Below are 18,777 nucleotides of genomic sequence, written 5' to 3'. Positions count from 1 at the left end.
TGGCCCGCTAGATTGCACTGCCATAGGTCAAACGGATATCAACCACGTTTTTTTAAATAGGAACCCCTATTTTTTTTATTACATATTCATGTAGTACGTAAAGAAATATCAATGTTTTAGTTGGACCACTTTTTTCGCTTTGTGATAGATGGCGCTTCAATAGTCACAAATGAATAAGTACGTGGTATCACGTAACATTCCACCAGTGCAGACGGTGTTTGCTTCGTGATACATTACCCGTGTTAAAATGCACTGTTTACCAATTGTGGAAAAGGTTGATATCATGTTGGTGTATGGCTATTGTGATCAAAATGCCCAACGGGCGTGTGCTATGTATGCTGCTTGGTATCCTCGATGACATTATCCAAGTGTCTGGATGGTTCACTGGATAGTTACATTATTTAAGGAAACAGGAAGTGTTGAGCCACATGCGAAATGTCAACCACGACCTGCAACAAATGATGATGCCCAAGTAGGTGTTTTAGCTGCTGTTGCAGCTAATCCACACATCAGTAGCAGACAAACTGTGCGAGAATCGCGAATCTCAAAAATGTCGGTATTGAGAATGCTACATCAACATCGATTGCACCCGTACCATATTTCTATGTACCAGGAATTGCATGGAGACGACTTTGAACGTCTTGTACAGTTCTGCCACTGGGCACAACAGAAATTACGGGACGATGACAGATTTTCTGCACGCGTTCTATTTAGCGACGAAGCGTCGTTCACCAACAGCGGTAATGTAAACCGGCATAATATGTACTATTGGGCAAAGGAAAATCCACGATAGCTGCGACAAGTGGAACATCAGCGACCTTGGCAAGTTAATGTATGGTGCGACATTATGGGAGGAAGGCTAATTGGCCCCCATTTTATCAATGGCAATCTAAATAGTACAATGTATGCCGATTTCCTATGTAATGTTCTACCGATGTTTCTACAAGATGTTTCACTGCACGACAGAATGGCGATGTACTTCCAACACGATGGATGTCCGTCACATAGCTCGCTTGCGGGTGAAGCGGTATTGAATAGCGTATTTCATGACAGGTGGATTGGTCATCGAAGCACCATACCATGGCCCACATGTTCACCGGATCTGACGTCTCCGGATTTCTTTCTGTGGGGAAAGTTGAAGGATATTTGCTACCGTGATCCACCGACAATGCCTGACAACATGCGTCAGCGCATTGTCAATGCATGTGCGAACATTATGGAAGGCGAACTACTCGCTGTTGAGAGGAATGTCGTTACACGTATTGCCAAATGCATTGAGGTTGATGGGCATCTTTTTGGTCATTTATTACATTAATCACGCTGTAACAGCATGTGTTCTCAGAAATGGTAAGTTCACAAAGGTACATGTATCACATTAGAACAACTGAAATAAAATGATCAAATGTACCTACGTTCTGTATTTTAACTTAAAAAAACCTACCTGTTACCAACTGTTCGTCTAAAATTGTGAGCCATGCACCATGTAGTGGGCCAACCATAGCAACATCCATTTTCCCCCTTCAAGCTAAACATCCATTTTCCCCCTTCAAGCTAGACGAGTTTCGTTATTTGTAGTTTTTTCGTTTGATGTTTATTTCGTGAGATATTTGGCAGAGTCATGATCAATGGACCACCCTGTGTGTGTGTGTGTGTGTGTGTGTGTGTATTTTACACATGTGTTAACGAAGCATCCATAACACTCAAATAGAATCAAAAACTGCACATTAAAATAAAATACTGTTATGTTTTTACTGCCAGAGTGTTAAAATGGTCCCTTTTTAAAGGTAACAATTACTTCTTGTACTGAAGAAGAGTTAAGTAGTGGACAGGCATATAAACAAGAAGGTGAATGCTGTGGCTGGGCTTCTGAATTAGTGATCTCCCCCAAATGGCAACACACACTTGTTAAAACTGTTTATTCAATAGCAAAGAGTATAACAAAAAAATACATTCTTAAAATTCCAATACTCTTTAATGTTGTGTGTTTCTTGTTTTTGAGGTGTTTCATTCATTCATTTTGTAGACAATAAACAATTCTTGTGTCAATTCTTGCACATACTGTACTTTCAAATTAAATTTTCTTTTACTGTTATCAGTTTAAACACTCTATTACTGATAATGGTTTTAATTACATTGAGATGCTAAACTCAAAGTAGTTTAGGAAACAACGGCATTGTCAATTTTCTTTAGTTTATATAATGTGCAATAAAAATGTCAAGCTGCATTTAAAAAACAAACAACTACAGACACTCATGTAACAGATAATCCAAATAATGTTAGTAAATTTATAATTTTAGTTTGATAAAATAATACTTCATAAAAATGCATATTACACAGTCTATTTTCACTGCAAGACTGAAGAAACAGCAATAAGCACAAACAAATGTTACTTAATGAAAATAAAAATATACAAACACATACTCTTCCAATTTTCCGATGGTCCCTCTTGGCAGCCTCCTCCTGGAGCTTCTCCCATTCTTTAAGTTGCTTTGAATCAGGGAAAGAGATTCCGTAGACTCGTTGCAGTGACTCAGCCTCGCAGTTACCTTCCCAATACGTTGCAGAGTTCTGCAATGCCAATGATAAATAGATTAATGAATGTAAAATTTCTGAAGTCAAGTCATATATATATATCACACATTGTTAGTGTAGACTAAATAACTAAAACCTATGTATTATCTATTGGTTCCTGTTGCAGGTTCTTTGGCCAAAGTTTGTTTGATGATTTTCCTTATGTTTTGATAGCACTGTCAGAGGCGAACCCTTCTCTGCTGGTGGTGGACTAGAATTGAGCTCACGGCCAGAGATTATAAGTACCTGTCATCCCAATGTCTGAATACTTTTCCATTGTCATTCCCTAGCCACTGAAATCCGTAAACATGGAAACAGTTTCAGCAAGCAAGAAGAAATTCTCCAGGTAAACAGATCATGGATTCCCATGCTGCAGTGAACATATATTGCTGATAGCAAGGGGAGAACCACAGCAGTAATGAACAGGCAAAAGCCCGCGACAATCTCTGGCTGTGAACTTTTCTCCAGTCCACCACCAGCAATAGAGGGTGAACCTTTGACAATGCCAAGCCCCTCATGCTGGTGAAATGTCAGAAAAATCATTAAATAAACATCAGCTGAAGAACTTAAGACAGAAGCCAATAGGCTTCAATCATTTTATAACTAAAACCTATTACTAAATGATACCTTCTCTCACTGCAAAATATGATCCTTGTAATACTTTACACAAAAACTAAAAATCTAAACATGACACGCAGAGATTTCAACTACAAACGTACAGCCTCAGCTGCAAAAACAAGAAGTCATATTTAGGCTACATGTGTAGTCAAAATCATGTATTAAAATTTCATAATTACAGAACACACACTCAGGGACTGAGGAAAATGGAAGTATTGGAAAATAGTATGAAAATTTTCACAGAGAAGTGTTAATTTATCAGAATGCATGCCAAAGCCTTCACACTTGCCACTAGTGCTATTTTTGGATTGCTACATTATTTCAGGCAGCAACTTACTGGAAAAGTATCTTACTATTGATTTTTGATGACTTACTGACTCTCCCATGGCAACAATTATTATACATTGGGACATGAATATTTCACATGAACAGTAACACAAGAAATAATGGAAAACAAGTGATTTTATTGACATAATGTGATATCCCTCTCCATGAGGCTAGCTGCTGCAGCACCCGTATCAAGATTATTTTGAAGGAAAACAGTACCAGTTGCAAACATTATTGTTTAGTGACGTGTTTCATCTTTTTCGTGCTACTTGTTTACATGTTCAACATCTTCAACTGAGTTAATTTCACTACACTCTGTTTAAATGAACCCACATTCTGTCACCACCACACCTGTTGTTGTGTGTATAGAAGATACGTGCCCTGTATAGCACGATCTTGATGTATGCTGATTTCACAGCACAACAGCAAACAAAAACTGATGACGCCCTAAAAACGCGAAACATCAGATTAAACAATAATTTTTTCAACCAAGCCTGTTTTTCTTCAAAATAATATGAAATGGTTATTTTTAACAAAAAGTCACAAAATTTGACATTTTCCCAATTCCAGTGCAAAAATTCCATAAAATTTGGGGCGTCACTTTACTACTTGCAACTGATAGTTATTTAATGTTGAGATTCGTCCCTGACTTTTTCTTGTTGGACTCTGATGCCCCAGATGTGACATGCTATTTTTCCAATTATTCTGGTGTAAACATACAAGTATTTTATGGCAATAAATGAATAGTAATATGTACTAATTTCAGCCTGCTTGACTATTTTTGAGTGTATACACTTTTTTTTCACACCTCAGCCACGTAGTTCTGAACCTGCTACATATGTCAGCAAATATAAGACCACATGGTGTGAGGAGGACTATGCGAGAGGCGTTCAACGAATTCGAAAGTAAAATTCTATGTACTGACTTGGCAGAAAATCGTAAGAAATTTTGGTCTTATTTCAAAGCGGTAGGTGGATCAAAACAAAATGTCCAGACACTCTGTGACCAAAACCGTACTGAAACAGAGGATGCAAGACTAAAGGCCGAAAAACTAAATGTCTTTTTCCAAAGCTGTTTCACAGAGGAAGACTGCACTGTAGTTTCTTCTCTAGATTGTCGCACAGATGACAAAATGGTAGATATTGAAACAGATGACAGAGAGATAGAAAAACAGTTAAAATCGCTCAAAAGAGGAAAGGCCGCTGGACCTGATGGGATACCAGTTCGATTTTACACAGAGTACGCGAAGGAACTTGCCCCCCCTTCTTGCAGCGGTGTACCGTAGGTCTCTAGAAGAGTGTAGCATTCCAAAAGATTGGAAAAGGGCAGAGATCATCCCCATTTTCAAGACGGGACATCGAACAGATGTGCAGAACTATAGACCTATATCTCTAACGTCGATCAGTTGTAGAATTTTGGAACACGTATTATGTTCGAGTATAATGATTTTTCTGAAGACCAGGAATCTACTCTGTAGGAATCAGCATGGGTTTTGAAAAAAAAAAAAAAAAAAAAAAATGTGTGAAACCCAGCTCGCACTATTCGTCCATGAGACTCAGAGGGCCATAGACAAGGGTTCCCAGGTAGATGCCGTGTTTCTTGACTTCCGCAAGGCGTTTGATACAGTTTCCCACAGTCATTTAATGAACAAAGTAAGAGCATATGGACTATCAGACCAATTGTGTGATTGGATTGAAGAGTTCCTAGATAACACAACGCAGCATGTCATTCTCAATGAAGAGAAGTCTTACGAACTAAGAGAGATTTCAGGTGTGGTGCAGGGGAGTGTCATAGGACCGTTGCTATTCACAGACCTTGTGGATAACATCAGAAATTCACTGAGGCTTTTTGCGGATGATGCTGTAGTATATCGAGAGGTTGCAACAATGGAAAATTGTACTGAAGTGCAGGAGGAGCTGCAACGAATTGACGCATGGTGCAGGGAATGGCAACTGAATCTCAACGTAGAAAGTGTAATGTGCTGCGAATACATAGAAGGAAAGATCCTTTATTATTTAGCTACAATATAGCAGGTCAGCAACTGGAAACAGTTAATTCCATAAATTATCTGGGAGTAGGCATTAGGAGTGATTTAAAATGGAATGACCATATAAAATTAATCGTCGGTAAAGCAGATGCCAGACTGAGATTCATTGGAAAAACCCTAAGGAAATGTAGACCAAAAACAAAGGAAGTAGGTTACAGTACACTTGTTCACCCACTGCTTGAATACTGCTCACTGGTGTGGGATCCGTAGTTCGCCCACTGCTTGAATACTGCTCACTGGTGTGGGATCCGTACCAGATAGGGAATATAGAAGAGATAGAGAAGATCCAACGGAGAGCAGTGCACTTCGTTACGGGATCATTTAGTAATCGTGAAAGCATTACGGAGATGATAGATAAACTCCAGTGGATGACTCTGCAAGACAGACGCTCAGTAGCTCGGTACGGAATTTTGTTGAAGTTTCGAGAACAAACCTTCACCGAGGAGTCAGGCAGTATATTGCTCCCTCCTACGTATATCTCGCAAGGAGACCATAAGGGTAAAATCAGAGACATTAGAGTCCACACAGAGGCATACCGACAATCTTTATTTCCATGAACTATACAAGACTGGAATAGAAGGGAGAACCGATAGAGGTACTCATGGTACCCTCCGCCACACACTGTCAGGTGGCTTGCGGAGTATAGATGTAGATGTAGATGTAGACTAGGGTGGTTGTGTTACTTCACCGCCAGTGATTAAAGGTCAATTAACACAGGACATAATGGAATGGAATGGAATGTAACATCAAAATATTCCACAATGCTCTTCAAATGGTAACATACACACAGACATTAAACTTAGAAGACAGACTATCAACTGAAGAAGGTGGAACTTCACCGAAGTTTCTTGGGAAGAAAGTTTTGATTCTGATATCTGGCAGGATTTGGAGTTAATCTATTCTCATCGAGATGATATTATTAGCACTGGATTTTATGCTTCTTTGACTTCTTAATACATGCTTTATTCATTGCTTTGTTTTCTGTGACATACCATAAAGGGCGTCATGTTTTTCCTTTGAGTACTCTCCAGCAAAAATAGTTTTCCATACTTACAGAAAGCAAGAATATGAATGTATAAAAGAAGTTTATATTTAGTTTTCTGATTCACCTGTGAAACAGTTCTGCTCTACTGATAAAGTTTTTTGGCATTATTCAGCAATTACAAACATGATGGAATATATAAAGTATGAAAAAAAGAATATACAGGGTGGTCCATTGATCGTGACCGGGCCAAATATCTCACGAAATAAGCGTCAAATGAAAAAAACTACGAGGAACGATACTGGTCTAGCTTGAAGGGGGGAACCAGATGGCGCTCCCATACGTCAAATGGATATCAACTGCAATCTTTTAAGTAGAAACTCACATTTTTTATTACATATTCATGTAGTACATAAAGAAATATGAATGTTTTAGTTGGACCACTTTTTTCGCTTTGTGATAGATGGCGCTGTAATAGTCACAAACATATGACTCACAATTTTAGACGAACAGTTGGTAACAGATAGGTTTTTTAAATTAAAATACAGAATGTAGGTAAGTTTGAACATTTTATTTCGGTTGTTCCAATGTGATACATATACCTTTGTGAACTTATTTCTGAGAACGCATGCTGTTACAGCTTGATTACCTGTAAATACCACATTAATGCAATAAATGCTCAAAATGAAATCCGTCAACCTCAATGCATTTGGCAGTATGTGTAACAACATTCCTCTCAACGGCAAGTAGTTCGCCTTCCGTAATATTCGCACATGCATTGACAATGCGCTGACGCATATTGTCAGGCGTTATCGGTGGATCACGATAGCAAATATCCTTCAACTTTCCCCAGAGAAAGAAATCCGGGGACGTCAGATCCGGTGAACATGTGGGCCATGGTATGGTGCTTCGACGACCAATCCACTTGTCATGAAATATGCTATTCAATACCGCTTCAAGCGCACGCGAGCTATGTGCCAGACATCCATCACGTTGGAAGTACATCGCCATTCTGTCATGCAGTGAAACATCTTGTAGAAACATCGGTAGAGCATTACATAGGAAATCAGCATACAATGCACCATTTAGATTGCCATTGATAAAATAGGGGCCAATTATTCTTCCTCCCATAGTGCCACACCATACATTAACTTGCCAAGGTCGCTGATGTTCCACTTGTCGCAGCTGTCGTGGATTTGCCGTTGCCCAATAGTGCACATTATGCCGGTTTACGTTACCGCTGTTGGTTAATGGCGCTTCGTCGCTAAAATAGAACGCGTACAAAAAAAATCTGTCATCGTCCCGCAATTTCTTGTGTGTCCAGTGCAGAACTGTACACAATGTTCAAAGTCGGCACCATGCAATTCCTGGTGCATAGAAATATGGTACGGGTGCAATCTATGTTGATGTAGCATTCTCAACATCGACATTTTTGAGATTCCTGATTCTCACGCAATTTGTCTGCTACTGATGAGCGGATTAGCCACAACAGCAGCTAAAACACCTACTTGGGCATCATGATTTGTTGCAGGTCGTGGTTGATGTTTCACATGTGGCTGAACACTTCCTGTTTACTTAAATAACGTAACTATCCGGCAAACGGTCCAGATACTTTGATGATGTCGTCCAGAATACCGAGCAGCACTAATAGCACACATAGCACACCCCCCGTTGGGCATTTTGATCACAATAGCCATACATCAACACAATATCAACCTATTCCTCAATTGGTAAACGGTCCATTTTAATACAGGTAATGTATCACGAAGCAAATACCGTCCGTACTGGTGGAATGTTACGTGATACCACATAATTATATGTTTGTGACTATTGAAGCGCCATCTATCACAAAGCGAAAAAAGTGGTCCAACTAAAACATTGATATTTCTTTACATACTACACGAATAGGCAATAAAAAAATGGGGGTTCCTATTAAAAAAGAACGCAGTTGCTATCTGTTTGACCTATGGCAGCGCCATCTAGCGGGCCAACCATAGTGCCATCTGGTTTCCCCCTTCAAGCTAGATGAGTTTCGTTCTTTGTAGTTTTTCCATTTGATGCTTATTTTGTGAGATATTTGGCCCGGTCACCATTAATGGACCACCGTGTATATTGCCTAATAAATACTGTTTGTTGTGTGTGTAGGCATGTATGTACTAACACAAATATGTTGAACAATGGAAAATACAGGAATTATGACGTATTATAAAAGGGATTGACTGCTACCCACCATATAGAGGAGATAGTGAGTTTCAGACAGGCACAACAAAAAGACTGCTATACATTTGAGTTTTTGGCCAGAAGGCCTTCTTTTTTTAAAAAACAGAGAGAGAGAGAGAGAGAGAGAGAGAGAGAGAGAGAGAGAGAGAGAACACACACACTTTCATACAAGCACAATTCAGATATGCATTGGTCACAATCCAGCCTCAGTGACCAGAGATGGTGGTCGTGTGTGTGTGTGTGTGTGTGTGTGTGTGTGTGTGTGTGTGTGTGTGGTCATGTGGTCGAAAGCTCAAATGTACAACATTTTTGTTGTGCATGTCTGCAACTCAATGTCTCCTCTACATGGTGAACATCAATCTATCCTTTTCATAATACTGTAACAAATAAATGCTGATATTTTGAAATGGTTGTATGATACTTTTTCTCATTCTTTCAGTTTCTCAACAGTGACATGACATCACATTGGCATTCCATCTACTGGGAATACATCAAGTGCAAAAACACAAATAAATATATCAACCCTTCGAAATGAATTATTGAAGATCACTTAGGCCATGATAGCTGCAGGAAAATAAGCTAAATCTAGTCGTAAATGATTATTTTTTGAAAGCACTTTCAAAGTTGAACACCACAATAATGGACTTAAGAGATAGTTTCCTGGACAGAAGAAAGAGAAAACATTTGTATTTGCAGTTTTTGAAAGAGGAGAGGAGAAATTGACTGGTGCTTCATCTTCAGGTAATTGATATGCTGAAACACTCGGCTTCCCATAGCCACTTATGTCGCAGAATATTTTGAAGAAGGACGAATACAAGAAAATATTTGTGTAGGCACAAACTGTTGCACAGTGGTAGAAGAGAGTACTATGAAAAATGTACTAAAAATCCTGAGGGGTGAGATGTGAGTGTATGGGTGGTGGTGATGAGGGGTTAGAGACAGCTTTTTAAATTTTTTTCTGGAATAAATAAAAAACTGTGGCTTCTAGCAAAAATTTTTCCCCGTATGAGAATAGACTTCATCAAATAACCTAAAAAAAAAAAAAAAAGGTGCTATTCATTTTTTCTCTAGGACTAATAATTTCTGCATTGCAGGAGATTGCAAAATTATTAAAAATAGTATTTTAATGGTATAAAATTAAGGTTTACTGTTAAATGAAGGCATTTAAGAACGAATATTAAATATGCATACCAAAGCTAAGTCTAATATGAGGGGCAATCAAATGAAAACCAAACGCCCACCATGCCAGGACCACTGAATGATTCCAAAAATTTTTCACAAACTGAAGAAAGGCATGCATGGATGTTGGTGTCAGTTGGATGAGCAAGTGCAAGAGTGGGTGCGGTTGTGGATCTGTCACCAGTCGACCGCATTCCACAAAACAGGAATTGGTCAGGTCATCTCATCTCCCAGTGGAGTAAATGTCTTAATGTGTGTGATGATTACTTCTGTATGGAATCATCCCATGCTCCTGTTGTAGTGGGTCTCAGTTTTCATTTGACTGTCCCTTATATTAAGATGTAAATTGTGTTCTGGATACATGAAGGACTTGCATAACTCACTTAAAAACTACAGACCAGGATGATTACATGAAATTGGAAAAAAAAATCTCTGGAAATTCTGAGTGAGAAGTAAGATGATGTCAAGAAGCTCCTGATAAGCTCCTAACTCATTACAATAATGAGTTTTCCATCCTCTCAGCAGAGCTACATCCCAGCCATAGGTAATAGCTCAACCATGGTTTTAAACATTGATAATTTAAGCGGAATACTATTAATATAATTAGCACACTATGAAATATGAAGAATTTTAAAATTTCTGATCTATAAAACTCAACAACATTCAATTTCAATGCTAGGTTAACAACTCAGGATTCCCTGAGATTTTATGAAAGACCTAAAATTCCCTGTGGTTCCTCCAATTTTCCCGGGTAAAATATAAGTCCCTGATAATTACAGATTTTCCAGAAGAAGCGTCACTCTGAATATATAAACTGAAAATAACTACAATATACAAGCATGAGCTATGTGAATATATGGCCTGTCTGTGAATTGAAAAGCAAGCTGTGCTTATGGTGGGGGAGGCAGTCTCTCCCAGAAAAACACTACAACTGCCAAACGGGACAACTAACAGTGCACAATAGGGCGCAGAGATTTAAGCAGATTCTGTCCATAAGCACTCCTTGCGTTAGTATTATTAGTAACTCACATCTGTGTTTCATGTATTGTTAATTCACTCTGTGGAAAATAAGAACCACCAGAGCAAGTCTGTGCATTGCATTTATAAGACAAGCTGCAGAAGGGTCAGTATAACAACGTTAAACACCCTGTAGTTGTGTCTCGTGATGTAGTGGGACAGAAAGAGGGGGTGGGTGGTATTCACCTGCTCTCTCTGCTGATGGTTTGTGACAATATGGAGGAAGGAAAACAACATTATATTCCTCAGAAATTGTCTCTTTGGGACGTACATGTCATCAATGAACAATAAGTGCAATTTGCCTTCCTGCTACATCTAAAGGCCTTAAACATCTCTTAAAGGTTTCTCAAGTTATTTTGGCACTGCTGCTGTACTCAGTCATCATTTACACACAAAAGTGTCCTCATACTTTCTTTACCTTTTTTTTCTTTCTTTTTCTCCTGTTTAGCTTTTTTCCGTTAATGCAGAAAATTATATTACTGACTCAATTTCTCGAGTTACACTTTTGAAATAGATAACAACATTTTTTTAAAACTATCCCACCAGCCGTTCAATGCAGTAATATTTTTAACAATAATTTTCAGGTCAATTGCACATGCATTCTCTTGCAGTATGTTTCTGCTTGTAGGAATGGTGCCACTGCTCATTCCTTGAAAATACTTTAGAATATTTTCCACATAGTTTAAACTAGACATATGAATGTTGTTGTTTTTCGATACACAGCAATCATTAGCTTTAGCATTTAAGAATGCTTCCTAATTTTTGAGTATACCTCACATGTCGACGGTACTAAATCGTATTTCTTAATCATGTTGAAGAGTTTAATGTTACGATTGTCCCCAGCATCACAGATGATCGTCAGCTTTTGCTAATCTGTAAGCTTTTTACATTTGCAGGCCATAAATCCACAAAAGTAAAATTGATAACTTCAACGCTTCAACAAACAAACATTTTTCAAGTTTCATAGACTTGTGACAGTGACATCAGATCACGTAACCTGAGTCATGTATTAGGGATGGAAACTGATTTCAGATTTGTTCAATACACTTTTGGTATCACTAAAAGTGAGGTCGACTGATTATGATCTATCACATGACACAAAGTACGACGTGTGTGAAATTTAAACAAACTGAAATCTCATTTGGACTTGTTAGGAATTGTGTATCTGGATTTTAATTTGCAGAATGTTTCATATTTATTTGTTAAAACTGGAATTTTTCTAAAAGTGAGGTTCATTAAAAGTGGAGAGGAATAACACTGTTCTTGTGCGAGATTCACTAGGACCGATACAAATATCCTTTAAAAAGGTGACTTACTTAAAAGTAGGTTCATTAATTCAGGGTTTTACTGTATATATAAGAAATCTTATAAAGACTGAGAGACAATATTATCTTCACAAGCCTGTATCTGCAGTCTAATTATGTAACAAAATATACTGAAAGTCACCAATTTATAAGCACAACTTATTACCCCAACAGATCGTCACATACATTAACTTCCACCCATTCCCTAAGAGAGAGAAAGTTACCTTCCTGGCTATTCAGTTGAGACAATCATCTGAGCCCTAGCAATCAACCTCTACAAAATGCTCTAACTTTTGTCATAACACCTTTCAAGCTTAGTCATCAATCTCCCACCAAATATCTTGCCTTGAGGCTGGTAGGTTAGACTGTCTAGAAACTAATACATGAATTAATTGTCAATGTATGATCTCTGTAATATATACCCTGAAATTAAGGCATCGCTAATCATAAGATTTGCCACACCACTAATGTTGTGTTCTCTTCACTGCTAAATCTTTGGTATCCTATATCTAGTATTCAGCTCTTCTGCCTCAGGTAACCTACTGTTGCAGTGCAGCTGCTTTTCCAACTCCTGTGTTATTGGCTGGTAGTTCTGGCTGCAGAGTAGCATGTTTGGGAAACTGTGATGCGGATTCAGCTGCACTGCAATGAGCACGGAGTTGAGAATGCTTACTCAACAGGAATTTTCCTCATTACTTCTGTACAGTGCTTTGATGTCAGTGGTCCAGGAGCTGTCCCTGGCAGGAGGATGGGACAGTCATGGTGAGCAGTGATGTTGTTTATGCATGTTGTCTTGGCAGCATGGTGCAAAAGACCACGCCAGGTAGGTGAGTACCACCAGTGCCCTGTGACAAATGTCCTGCATCAAACACTGGATCCCTAGAGACTGGGTGGAGTGTCAGGTGATGGCACCTACTGGGCAGCCTCATTTCAGCAGATTCAGTTCAGAGCCTAGGAACATCTGGGGATAACTGATGGCTCATAGGTGAGTGGCTTCGTTCATTTGTTGATACTGTTTGATGGTGCTGCACCCTTTAACAACCAAGTCTACTTTTGGTTAAACAGTTTTGCAGGGTGCTGTGCCAGCAGTATTCCAGTACCATTTACAGAATTACATGGGTGGCTGTCCCGCATATCCCTCGGGCGGTGCTCCTGGTATCTTTTATGGATTCTCAATACTTTTTGAGGAATGCAATTTCTGAATTTTGTTGTTCACTTTGGACTATTTTATACTTTTACTATCATCTGTTATGAATGGTTTATTTCATAACAGTGCTGAGAGTACAAAAGTTATTGTGATATAGTGTTTTCATAGGATGGATTGATATAATGTGGATTTGACTTGTAGACAAATGTTTCCAGTGCTAGAGGTGTCCAAAATAAAAGGGGCCATGTCTTATAAACAACATACATTCATTCGTTTATTGTAAATATAGAATAGTCAATTATTATCATGGCTTCTCTTACAACCTGGTGTGAGAGAAGGAAGGACATGGTTCACTTTCGCAACTGCCATATGGACCACATTTGGGAGCTGATCATACCTCTTTCGTCTGACACTCTTTCTGTTGCATTTCCCTGATAGGGATGCACCACTTGATGAATTTCTCTATTGCTGTGACAATGATTCCCAGAAGAGCTTGGTACTTGTCTTCTGCAACTCCTTTAATCAAATGTGAGATTTTGTTGGCCTCTCTCACATTCGGATTCACAATGTTGTAAAGGACCAAAACATTCAGTATGTACAACTATGTCGTTTCACTATGATGTTGGGCCCAGTTCTTCAGTTGTTTTTCTGCTAAGCATACTTGCTACTGATTGTTGCTAAATGTTTTCTTCAGTTTGGCCTCGAATCCATTCCAGCAATTGAGCTTCTCTCTGTTGCTCTTGAACCACTGTTGGGCTGTGCCATCCAAGTAAAAGTACACATTTCTCATGTCAACCCCCCCCCCCCCCCCCAGTTGTATTTGGTGACTCGACCAAATCCAGCCATTTCGTCGAGTCCTGACCAGCATCTCCAGGGAACACTGATGTACAGCTGACTTACTGCTGGCTTGGAATCCACTGAGCCCTGAATATATGAACTGTGGAAATGATGTACTAATTGTTATCTAGATCCTGTCCATGTAAGAGAGAGCTTTTACTTTGCCTAATAAGAACCAGAGTGACGTAGACGTTTTGAAGTACACAGTATCTCCACTAAACAATGTCACATTGTAACCCCACACTAGTCCAAATTCGAAAGAATTGTCATCAATGAAATAAAATACTTAGTACTAAAAGCATATTTATTATGAACGTCAGTGTACAACCAGAACAGAACTGACATCCTGGATGGAGAGTGCAGCTATTTATAAAAACATTGAATTTTCCAGAATACACAAACATAATGTACTTCAAGGACCTTCCAGAAATGACAAATACTAAGTAACAAATAATTGCTGGTGGATTTGAACTGGTGACCTACAGCATGCCAGCCAGTGATATTAATTGTTAGATTCACACTTTATACACCATAGCTCATGGCAATGTTCTTAAGTGACATCACATTTGCCACTGATGATACTATTTATCATAATGTCCACAGTTGAAATATCTGTTTTTAACTCAGTTCCGTGTGATTAAGGTGCTGAAAACCAAGCAGTTTTCAACATTAGTAAAGCAGCAGAAATTGTAATAAATAGTAGAATAGATGAAATTCAACAAGATTGTAATTCCAAAACAAAGGCATCCATGTACTATCATATTCATTAAATCCTTGGCACATTCTGTAAAAAACTAGTCTCCCAAGAATTCAGTGCATTTGATAACTTCTGCATGTCATCAAAACAGAAGAAAAGTGACATGCGAGCATAGTAGGAGGAGAGGTGGGAGACTGGGGGCACTGAAGGTCACTTTTTCATGTTTTTTCTTTAGCAACTCAAAAACCACTACACCTAGTGAAAACGTTTCCCATTTCAAAATTTCAAGGGGTGATAAAATAGCAGATTATTAAAAGCACTGTTTTAATGGTGTGAAATTAATGTTTATTGTTAAATGAAATGGTTTAAGAACAAGTATTAAATGTGTCTACCCCATGTAAGTGCAGTAAACTGTATTAATGGACACATTGTATTTTAGGGGTGTGAGGGACTGGAGGAGGGGGACGAAAGTAGATGCGAGAGGGAACAGTGAGCATTATACCCTTTGTTAAACCTTAACCTACCATTAGGCGTCAGAGGACCATCCATGATGTTTAATATCTTCTCTATTAGTAACTATACATTTTATTTTAATTTTATGACTTTTTCTAATTTGTCAGGTTAGTCATAATTTGGGAAAAAGATTATAAAAATTTACCTATGCTTGGTGTTATAGCATTGGTGCACATTTCCTCCCATACGGGCCTCGCAGGCCTGTGTGGTTAGAAACAATTTTTCAACATCCTGATGTCTGTTTGCGCAGTATCTGTTATGTCATTTGCCACTGTTGACTCATGCTGTTAACCTTTCAGAGTACAACAGTCCTCCTTGTGATATGCACATGTGTATTTTCATGTATTACTTCACAGCAGTTGTCTGGTCTACAAACTGAAAATGTTATGGAGAAGAGGACTATCAGATGAGGAGATAACGAAATTGTGGGAGCAGTCTTCTGATTCTGAAAACTTGCCTAGTGAATGTGAATCTTCCAATGATGATGACAATAATGAGGTAGATGTCGCTGAAAAATCAGAACTGCATCAATACAACGATCATGGAGAATCCCTTTATGAAGATGGATAAGAACAATTTAGTGCAATTTCTGCTGAGTGTGAATTACTGTTCTCTTATAACAGGATTGAACTATTGGCGACAGCTCCTTAAGCTGGAATTTCTGGTAGGCGGAGCAAAAAGGATGTATTGAAAGTAAACCAGGGACCTACATAATTATTCGATTAGGAGCTTTGATAATGAAGAATATTGTTTTATGTTGTTCTTTCATGTAGCCCTCACTGACAAAGTGTGTATGTGGACCACCAAGGAAGGTGGAATTCTTTACGAGGACGGGGTGGCTACAGATATGTAGGAAATGAAAAAGTTTCTTGCTATTCTGGCCCTGACTGGAGTTGACAAGTCAAGAAATGAAGACATCTGTCAGCTTTGGAGTGTCGAGAATGGCTGACCACGGTTCAATGACATTATGTCTCTCAACACTTCCTTGCTACCCTGAGGGTGTTGCGCTTTGACAATGCAGAAGCCAGACATGAACATAGGCATCAAGTGACGAATTGGAACCAATCAGACAAGTTTTTGAGATGTGGGAAATTATCCTTAGGAATGCCTACATTCCAAGATAGTGCGTGACTGTGGATGAACAGTTGGTCACATTTCGAGGTTGCTACCCACGTTCACAATACATCCCATTAAAATCTGGGAGATACAGAATAAATTCCTGGGCAATTTGTGACAGTGCAGAAAGCCACTGCTTGAGGATGAAAGCATGTTTGGGGAAGGAGGAAGAAACCAGAGCCGTGCGATTAGGAAAGAATGTTGTGAAAACCCTGGTGATTGAAATGGAAAAGTCTGGATGTAATATCACCTGTGATAATTTTTTTTACATCTCTTGATTTAGCTCATTATTTGTTATCAAACGATCAGACACTAGTCGGTAAAAACAAAGGTGAAATGCCCGCCGATTTTATTACACATAAAGGATGTGAAGTATATTTTACATTTTTACATTATTTGGTGTTCACCCAGATGTAACAATAGCTTCTTATGTACCTGAGACAACTAAAGTTGTCACCGTCTTTAGATCTTTTCATGACCTACCAACAGTGTCACCATGATCCATGTAAGTATAATGAATGCATACATAATTTGGATGATTCTGGCTAAAAAAACCAAGAGAGAGAGAGAGAGAGAGAGAGAGAGAGAGGGGATAGGACATTCACTATCAATTTGGGAATCAGCAACCACGGATAGAGACGTCAATGAATTCATTAGTAGCACCACATCCAGAAAGGGCAGCGACACTAGCAGCTAAGAAAAGACGATGACGTGCATATTGTGTAGAGAAGAAAGATCAAAAAAGTCAAATACATGTTATAAGTGCACAAAACTTGTGTGCTCGGGACATTCTGTTGTTGTCTGTACACTTTGTACAAATTTGCAATAAGAATAAAAGCTACTAAAAGTATAAAAATAGTGTTTTTTTAAAATGTAAACTTAAATAAATAAAATCATTTTGTTGTTATTGTTGTTGTGGTCTTCAGTCCTGAGACTGGTTTGATGCAGCTCTCCATGCTACTCTATCCTGTGCAGGCTGCTTCATCTCCCAGTACGTACTGCAGCCTACATCCTTCTGAATCTGCTTAGTGTATTCATCTCTTGGTCTCCCTCTACGATTTTTACCCTCCACACTGCCCTCCAATACGAAATTGGTGATCCCTTGATGCCTCAGAATATGCCCTACCAACCAATCCCTTCTTCTAGTCAAGTTGTGCCACAAATTTCTCTCCTCTCCAGTTCTATTCAATACCTCCTCATTAGTTATGTGATCTACCCATCTAATCTTCAGCATTCTTCTGTAGCACCACATTTTGAAAGATTCTATTCTCTTCTTGTCTAGACTATTTATCGTCCATGTTTCACTTTCATACATGGCTACACTCCACACAAATACTTTCAGAAACGACTTCCTGACACTTAAATCTATACTCAAATTTCTCTTCTTCAGAAACACTTTCCTTGCCATTGTCAGTCTACATTTTATATCCTCTCTACTTTGACCATTATCAGTTATTTTGCTCCCCAAATAGCAAAACTCATTCACTACTTTAAGCATCTCATTTCCTAATCTAATACCCTCAGCATCACCTGACTTAATTTGACTACATTCCATTATCCTCATTTTGCTTTTGTTGATGTTCATCTTATATCCTCCTTTCAAGACACTGTCCATTCCGTTCAGCTGCTCTTCCAGGTCCTTTGCTGTCTCTGACAGAATTGCAATGTCATTGGTGAACCTCAAAATTTTTATTTCTTCTCCATAGATTTTAATTCCTACTCCGAATTTTTCTTTTGTTTCCTTTACTGCTTGCTCAATATACAGATTGAATAACATTGGGGATAGGTTGCAACCCTGTCTCACTCCCTTCCCAACCGCTGCGTCCCTTTCATGCCCCTGGACTGTTAAAACTGCCATCTGGTTTCTGTAAAAATTGTAAGTAGCCTTTCGCTCCCTGTATTTTACCCCTGCCACCTTCAGAATTTGAAAGAGAGTATTCCAGTCAACATTGTCAAAAGCTTTCTTTAAGTCTACAAATGCTAGAAATGTAGGTTTGCCTTTTCTTAATTTAGCTTCTAAGATAAGCCATAGGGTCATTATTGCCTCACGTGTTCCGACATTTCTACGGAATCCAAAAATTATTTTAAGGTATTTGTATCTCAAAAGTTGTTCACATCATAAGTAGTCAAAATAGTGTCAATCTATGTCAATTTAAACAACTGGTAGGCAATGCTATACATATTTTCTTGTAAGCATAGGAT

General features: G+C 38.6%; 1 protein-coding gene across 5 annotated transcripts in view; it reads right to left on the bottom strand.

The window, feature by feature from the left end:
- LOC124612518 (threonine--tRNA ligase 1, cytoplasmic) overlaps positions 1-18,777 on the bottom strand; it is a 145,734-nt gene that overhangs the window by 33,496 nt on the left and 93,461 nt on the right. For all 5 annotated transcript variants that reach the window (XM_047140776.1, XM_047140772.1, XM_047140774.1 and 2 more), the window contains one exon: positions 2,422-2,568. In XM_047140776.1, coding sequence (XP_046996732.1) covers positions 2,422-2,568 — 147 coding nt within the window. The remainder of the gene's footprint in view (positions 1-2,421; positions 2,569-18,777) is intronic.

This window comes from Schistocerca americana, chromosome 4 (genome assembly GCF_021461395.2).
Source record: "Schistocerca americana isolate TAMUIC-IGC-003095 chromosome 4, iqSchAmer2.1, whole genome shotgun sequence".
Classification (NCBI taxonomy): domain Eukaryota; kingdom Metazoa; phylum Arthropoda; class Insecta; order Orthoptera; family Acrididae; genus Schistocerca; species Schistocerca americana.
The sequence above is the reverse complement of the archived record's forward strand: the minus strand, read 5'-3'. Positions and strand labels throughout refer to the sequence as shown.